This window comes from Chinchilla lanigera, unplaced genomic scaffold, assembly GCF_000276665.1.
Source record: "Chinchilla lanigera isolate Chin_1 unplaced genomic scaffold, ChiLan1.0 scaffold00042, whole genome shotgun sequence".
Classification (NCBI taxonomy): Eukaryota; Metazoa; Chordata; class Mammalia; order Rodentia; family Chinchillidae; genus Chinchilla; species Chinchilla lanigera.
The window spans coordinates 19,834,019-19,842,476 of NW_004955443.1; the positions used below are offsets into that span (position 1 = coordinate 19,834,019).

An 8,458-nucleotide genomic window follows, 5' to 3' on the forward strand; every position below is an offset into this window, starting at 1 on the left:
GTCCGAAGACCCCAAAAGACCGGCGCTCCCCGCCCGAGGCTCCCCGTGCACCGGGGGCCCACCCTCCAGGAGCCAGCAGGCAGGAAGCTAGCCAGCCAGAAGGCTGGCGCTCCCCACCCGCAGCTCCCTGTGCGCCGGAAGCCCTCTGAAATACATCTTTTTGGAGAAGAATTTTTATCATATAAATATAATTTCCTTCCAGATTTTATATTGTAAAGAAAACTTCTAAGAACTTATTAAACCATTGGATTTAATTTTAGTTGTATAATGTGAAGACATTTCTGTTACAGCTGGTCTCAGTCATAAGGAGTATTCTGTTTTGTGAAGGAACCTTTATTTACATATTATGTTGTAACTGAGATTTATTACCTTACTTTGCATAAAACTAAGACTCAGATTGTCCTAGTATGGGAGGTGTAAAATGAAGAAGTAATAGTGAATAAGTATAGATTTAAGACCAGCAGCTATTTAAGATCTTCAGTGTCCAGGTTATTGTAAAATGTGTTATTTTGATACTGAAGCATTTAATGTTCTGTATTTTTAGTATATTAAAGTCTATTTGAAAATACATTTTTTCATTTTTTGAGGTGTTTAATGTTAAATTTAAGATTTCCAGAGATACTAATTGTTTTGAAGCTACCAGCTTCAGTATGGTAAACAACCAAAACCGTTAAAATAGGAACATCCCAATGAGACACACAAGTTTAAGTACTGCATTGTTTCTCAGGTGGGAGAAACCCAAAGGGTAAATAAGGAGCAAGATGGAAGAGAGATGTGTGCAAATGGGAAGGGGAAGGAGGGAGGGAGGGGGAAGAGGAAAGAGGGAAGGAAAGGAAGGGCAAACAGATTTAAAAAAGAAAATGAGTGGGAAAAAATGGAAACAAAACTTTTGTAAATGGGAAGGAGAAGGGTGGAAGGGAGGGAAGGGGAATGGCAATAAGAAGAATGAGCACATGTACAGGTACAAAGTCCTTATGATAAATATGATCAATATATGTGGCAAATATGTACTAATAAAAAATTTTTAAGAAATTGATTCAGTATCCCACCTTGTGAGGGTTATTATAAATAATCTCCTCCTGGCTTTATAAATATGAAGTTTTAAAATAATTTAAGATACTATGTACATCTTTATAAATAAAAATGTGTTTTTTCATTTATTGGTAACATTAGTTTATAAGCTTTTCAGGTTTTCCTTCAGTGCTTGCTCTGTGTTTCTAAGCTGATGAATTATATGCTGAGATCCTACAGAAGAAATTTAAGTCATCCCCGTGTACATTCTGTTTCACTCTTGCATTTTTAAAAACAGTTCTCACATTATAATATACCAAGCACAGTGTGAGTGTGTCTTTCTGTTGAATATTTGTGTTACAGACTAGAAGAACTGGCTGTGATTTGTGCTAATTATGGCATTCCGCATGTAGTCAACAATGCTTATGGAGTGCAGTCTTCAAAGTGCATGCACCTCATTCAGCAGGTAAGTTTAAAAAGATATGTCAAAAAATGTAGACTTTGACATATTTTGAGGTTATTTTTCTCACAACCTAATATAGTAAAAATAGTTATCCAGCAATTTCTATTTGAGGGAGTGTTAGAAACTTGCATCCAGTATTCTCTCAGTAAGTCATTGGTGATCCCTTGAATTATGGACGTAACTGGGTAATGGCTTTGGTAGACCAGAGTCAACATGGTAATATCTCAGTAGGGTTTAGCTTTTCTTTTTTTGTTTTTTTTTCCTGTACCGGGAATTGAACTCATGACCTTACATTTGCCAGGCAGGCGCTGTGCTGCTGAGCTAAATCCCCAGTCCCTTCAGTAGGGTTTTTAATTTTCTGAGACTGTTTCATTAGCAGGATCTTCACTTTTCTAATGTATTGGATTATAATATTTTTAAAACTATATTGATTATTCTGTATTTAAGAAATTATTTTACCTTATCCTAGACTGGAAAGGACTTTATGAACATTCTAACATGGCTGTGAAGTTGGCAGGCTTTTTTCCGTTCTGTTTGGTTTTTAACGTTAAGCATCAGCTAGGTCCTGGGCATCTCTTCTAGGTTCTAATTTTGAAAATTTGCCCATGTTTTCCGTTCTTGTCAGAATGAGAGTCAGAGCCATGGCCTATGAGGCGCTGCTTATTGGGGTCTCTGCTCCTTCTCAGTGTTTGTTTTCTACTGTGTCATCTGCTCAGCTCCAGCCTCCCTCACTGCCTTTCTTGCCTCCATCACCCACAGCTCTGCAGACTTTTCTGGGCCTTCACTCTCGGCGTCCTTGCTCGTCCTTCTTGTGGTTTTGCTCTTGTGGAGTGCGGCATGGCTTCTCCCCTCACTGAGACGTTCCCAGACACCCTGTCTAGAGTAACACTCCCCTCTTCCTTGTTAGTCTTTTCTTTCATTTCTTGTGTTCCTGTATTGGATCTTAAGGGGCACCATTCTCCACATTATGACATCTCTGAAATTGGAGTGCCTTACAGATGTTGAAGTTGTACAGTGTTAGGAGGTGATGTTTTTTTTCTGGAAATAATGGTTTTTCTTAACCTTGATGGCCCCTTGCTTTTTAGCTCCATAGGACTTAGTTATTGACAGTAGGTAGAGTTAAGGTTCCGTTAGAGGGAGAACATTTTGTTTGTTCACTGTTAGCCTCTCAATACCTCAGACAGTACCTAACACGTAATTGACAGTAACTGATTCCTGAATGAAGTGAGTGAATAAGTATATTTATTTATCTGTGTATGCTATAGACATTGTACCCCCAATAGTGTTAATATACACATTCAATTTGGACATATGTAATTTATGTTATGTGGACATAAGTTATTCAGAGATTACCTGTGAACATACTGAAGCCTGGTAGACCCTGTCTAGTAAGGGTTGTTTTTATCATTGTGCACATAATATCTTCATCTTTGATAGTGTGGTTTAATGAGAGTAACAGCTGAGTGACTTAATTTCAATACTAATTCATATGGTAGCAAACTAGTACAGTTTTATACTGGAAATATTGAAAAATGTTTTTCTTCAATTATTTTCTATTGTTTCTCTCTTTACCTTGCTCTTCTTTAATTTTTAGTGGCCTTAGTTTTTTTCAAATGCATGTATGTCAGCATTATTAAAAGTTTAGAAAGATAAAGGTGTAGATTATACCCATCTTAGTCTACCAGATGCCTTTAATGATTTATATATCCACATTTTCTCTTTTTAATATGTTCCGGCTGGCTTAAACAACCAGTGGTACATGCATGACTGTCCTGTCAGATTGGATTGCTTGAATGACTAGTAGTATAGATGGATCTAATCACTTTTATCAGTCTTCTTACTAATAAAGTTAATAAAAAGCGAATCGATGGGACAGTCATGTATGTGCCACTCGTGGTTCAAGTCACTCAGTGCAAAACAAAAATTGCCGCATGTGTTAAATGCATGCATTATTTTTCCATAGTTATAGTCACTGTATGCAGCTCATTAAATATTTTAAACTCTCTGCATGCCTATAATGTCTTCATGATGATCATTTTAATATTTCTTGATGTTCACTGAGCTGTCACTTAATCTAGAAGTTCCCAGTGTTTGGTGCTCATGATGTGTTTTGGAATACTAGACAATTTGGTGGCATACTTGGAGAGATTAAGACTGAAGCGAATGAGCTCCAGCATGTGACACAAAGGTGCCCTTGGAGTTGCATGTGATTGATAGTGCCCGACTTTATCATCACCTGTCCATGTTCATGTGGTGTTTTACTACATTGTAACTAGAAAAAGAAAACTGTAAGATGGGTGAACGAATTTGTAAATGCCCATTTTGCTGCATATATTGTATTACCTTTTAAAATTGGCTTGAAAAGGAAAAAAAGCACAACATAACAACATTGTTTTCCTCACATTGGCCTTCACAAAAAGAAGTTGTGGCATGGTTGCTTTAAACCAAATAAATACATTGGTCTTGTCGAGTGCTGATTGCCATTTTTAAGTAATTAAAGTTACCCTTACTTGTGCTGTGGTTCCTATTGGTACTAGGTAGTGTTTATTGAATGCCCACCTCGTGTGGTAGGACTCTGTTGGCCTTTCAGGTTTCTTAACTTAATCCTAACAATTCAAGGTGTATTTTTTACTGTTCTCATTCTACGTTAGAAGAAACAAAGTCAGTGGAGCTAAGTGACTTGCTCAAGGTTCTAGAGCTGCATAACAGCCCATCTAGCTCAGGTGTGACTCCAGAGTCCCATATTTTCGTTAAAAAACAAAATATTAAAACTGCGAAGTTTTGGTTGAGAAAATTGTATTGCAATAATCAGGCAATCAGTGGAGAAAGAATTATAACTAAAATGTTCCAAATTTTAAAAAGTTTTTTAGGGAATGCCCCCAAATGATTTAAATCTGGGCAGGTAGGGTATTCTGCTGTACATACGCAGTCTTGAGAGTATTTTTGTTTGTTTTTACTAAGACAACTAATTTGAGAGATTCATGGAATATGGGCATTAAAAAGATTAATGGAGAGGGAGGCAGTAGAGTTATAAAAATATGTGTATAGTATAATTAGTCACAGTGGACATAAAGCTCCAAAAATACAGGAAGCAGTAACTTTGCTTATTAAGAATTTGAGAGAAGTCAGTGTTAAGACTACTTATTTGTAGACCTAATTGTCAGTGCATTCAGCAAACAATGCTGGATTCCCACTGGTGTGTCTGATAGTAGGGTATGTGCTGGGCGTGCTGTTGTGAATACATTGCAGTCCTTCCCTCACAGCAGACAGTGAGCAGGAAAGATGGGAGTCTTTACATGAACACCGTGGTATTTGGGAGGGAGAGGTGCCAGATTAGATAGCATGATCCAGGAAGGCCTCTTCAAAGAGGAACCCACGAGCAGATTCCTGAATGATGTGAAGGAGTGAGCCGACCAGTTCTCTAGAGTGAGATTCCGTACAGAAGGCCACAGCGAGTGTGAGGGCTAGGGCAGGAGCGTGCTTGGAGTGTGTGAGAAGTAGCAAGCAGCCAGGGGCGCCGGGCTGTGATGAGTGGCGGAACCGCGGTAGAAAAGATGTGAGGTATGGCAGGGATGTGGGGTTTTCTCTTTGGTGTGGCTGTTGTCCACGCAGGGTTTGGAGCAGCAGAGTGACCTGTGCTCTGCGGGGCGTAGAATGCAGGATGGCGGGAGTGGGAGGCTGTTGGGGCAGCCCGTGTGAAATCTGTTGGTGGCATGGGTCAGAGTGGGAGCTGCAAAGGTGGTAAGAATGGTTGAATTCAGATACATTTTTAAGAGTGGATTCAGAGTATGCTGGCAAACCACAGGTAGGGTGTGAGAAAAGAACAGAGAGTCTAAGGCTTTTGGCTCAAGTACCTAGAAGAGGTGAAATGCCATAGGAGCATTTTTCTTTTAAACATGGCCACTTTATCTAGATTCTGGTCCCTTCTGTGTTGTTGATTGCTCAGGTAATCTTCAGCAAGGTGTTTTAACTGCCTGCTTTTGAGTTCTAGCTGATCTTGAGCATGTGACTTTACTTTCACTGTGACTTAATTTTGTCATCTGTAAATTAGGTATTGTGGTAACATTTACTTCATATCATTAATGTGAAGATTAAAGGTGTTTTGGATATAAAATGCTTACAACAGTGCCTAGCACATGGTAAGTACTCAGTAAATTTTGGCAGTAATTATATGAACAATTACAGTAGTACGTACCTCAGTTCACCAACACTTCTGTTTGCAAACCTTTGCAAACAAAAGCATTTGGAAAAGTTTTGTTCAAAGTCCGCATCAGGTGACAAACATGACCATGGCCATCTTTCCTACACAGACACAAACGTGACTCTTTGCCAAAATTGTAGAGTAAATTAAGTTCATGAATCAAGGTACCACTGTGTTTGTTTTATTCACTGCCACTGTCTCCAGAACCTAGAACAGTATCTGGCATATGACAGGTTCTCACCTATTTGCTCTGTGAATAAAAGCATAAATGAGTGAACTGACAAGATGGCCTTCCCTTCCTTTGTAGACTATACTTCTGTGTTTCCTATTTCAGCTCTTCCGTCTTAGTGGTTTTTCCCTCATTAGCAGACATTAATGTGAGGAATGAGCTCCTCGTATTATTCCTGAGATTGGGTCTGGCTTGCTAATTCATTCATATTCATATTCCTCCAAGGTCTTTATGCTGAGTTATATCCCCAGCCCTTTTTATTTTGAAACAGGGTCTCACTGAGTTGCCCAGGTGGGACTTAAACTTGCATTTCTCCTGCATCAGCCTCCCAAGTACAGAGATTACAGGTGTGTGACACCACCAGCTAGGCTTGCTTGTTTTCTTGCACAGGGTATGCTGCCTTTTGAGTCCTTCTGTGTTTTAGTGATGAAAGGGTTCTAGCCAAATTTGGTGCACTATTCCTCTCTTCCTACCCTGGCTCCCAGTTTAGACTTGTGTTTCACCTCGGAAGCCTTGGACAGTACTTGCATGCCAGTAAAAAGGCAGCTCTGACTAGCATGCTGCTTTATTTTTACATGCTCTATGATTTCTGGTTATTTATTTGTTTTAGATGCTTCTTTCTGTTTTCTTGTAATATGGTGGGGTTTTCTGATCATAGTTTATTAGCTAATGAGGAGAGTAGCAGGGAAGGTTAAGATTTTAATTAGTCACATGATGGCCTCAGTAGTCTGTGTCCCTTCCCTGCTTTTGCTGCCACTACCTGTGGTCTGGATCTGGTCTCTCAGATTAGATGGGCTATCTGCACCTTTCATTCTCTCTGAGATCTGGAGGTAGAAAGAAAGTGTGAAAATGAAGGTCATATGTGGTTATAATATTAATAGGAATGTAGATTGTGAATACAGATTGAAAATCTGTGACTGCAGATAAAGAAAAAAACTACCTTAGTTGAAATTTAGATAGTATCTCTGTTTTTAAGAGGAAAAATTGAAGCACATTAGCCAGAAGGTCACAGACTGTGTTGGATGGGGACCAGAACTTAGTTATACATTTCCAGTAGGTAAAAGTATTCAATTTTTCACCAGCATATTAGATTTTCATTCGAAGTTCATTTGTAGTGGAATGAGATCATCTTAAGATTATAATATGAGAAAGCGTGAGGTATGTAGCAACACTGCTTTTGCAATTGCCAAGAATATACAAATAAAATTTTCATTAGTTGATGTTGAAAATAAAATTTTGGTTTCCCCTTTTGTTACCTGAGCAGTCTTTGGAGCAGAGCTAGTTGCTGAAAGTGGTCATATAGTAGTAGATTGTGCAAACATCAAAGAGAGGCACTTAAATATCTAAATAACTGTTTGGCAGCTTGGATGGACGTAGTCCCTTAGATTACGTTGGCCATGTCGAGCTCACAGAGGGGGTTTAGCACTGCTTCATAGTTGTAGAGCTCTCAGTAGACATCTACTGTCAAGTAAAAGGTCACAGATAGGCAGCATGAGAGGAGTTCATTCACTTTATCCAGTGCTAAGGTGTAAAGCTATGTTTCTGTACAGTTTCCACTTGGATGGGTGAAGGGAACCTGCTTGCTTCACAGGGTTGTTGTGAGGATTGAATGATTCGTGTGTGAAAGCAGTTGAAATCTAGGAAGTGCTGTTCTGCTTATAAGGAACACCACTTAAAAACTTGATTTAACACTGAAAAACATTTTACTGGCATGTGGAATGACTTTTTTATTTCCATGTATTGTTTCAGTCATTTAAAAAATTAAGGTTATATATATTGACACTGTACAGTATGGTGTTTTGAAATATATATGTGTAGTACATGGTTAATTCACACAAACACAGCCGTCGTCTCACATACTTACTGTTTTTAATTGGTGCTTATTTGTTAATAGCAGTTATTATCTGTGTTGGCAACTAATATGTAATACTATGTGTTACTTGATTCTAGGGAGCTCGAGTTGGTAGGATAGATGCATTTGTTCAGAGTTTGGACAAAAATTTTATGGTTCCAGTAGGTGGTGCTATAATCGCTGGCTTTAATGAGTCCTTCATTCAGGAAATCAGCAAAATGTATCCAGGTAAGGTTTTTTTTTCCTAGAAAAAAGTAACAAAGACCCATTTGTACACAGGCTGCGATGATAAAGTGCAATTTCTAAAGCTTCCTCCACACCCTCCTTAGTGTAACTTGTTCCTTATTTCAGGAAGAGCATCAGTCTCCCCTTCTTTAGATGTCCTTATTACATTGTTAACACTTGGATCAAATGGTTATAAGAAGCTATTAAAAGAAAGAAAGGTAAGCATTCCATTCCTTTTAGAATAGTAATGCTTTTGACTAGAAGAGTGCTCCAAAAGACTAGTGTTTTTGGTTATTTATCACATTGGGAGTTTAGCTATCTGGCATGAGGTAGGGGATTTACTCAGATTTAAAATCACTGTAGGTGATTTATTTTCCTTCCTTCTTTCCTCCCTCCCTCTTCCCTCCTTCCTTCCTTCTTTCCTCTCTTCTTCCCTCCCTCCCTCCCTCCCTCCCTCCCTCCCTCCCTCCCTCCTTC

The 8,458-nt window shown here is 38.8% G+C and overlaps 1 protein-coding gene across 3 annotated transcripts in view; it reads left to right on the forward strand.

Annotated features, from left to right (window-relative positions):
- Nucleotides 1-8,458, forward strand: part of Sepsecs (Sep (O-phosphoserine) tRNA:Sec (selenocysteine) tRNA synthase) — a 99,417-nt gene that overhangs the window by 74,247 nt on the left and 16,712 nt on the right. For 2 of the 3 annotated variants that reach the window (XM_005392041.2, XM_005392040.2), the window contains exons 6-8: nt 1,375-1,477; nt 7,855-7,984; nt 8,108-8,199. In XM_005392041.2, the coding sequence (XP_005392098.1) occupies nt 1,375-1,477; nt 7,855-7,984; nt 8,108-8,199 (325 nt within the window). The remainder of the gene's footprint in view (nt 1-1,374; nt 1,478-7,854; nt 7,985-8,107; nt 8,200-8,458) is intronic. The other variant, XM_005392042.2, reaches the window with a different exon arrangement.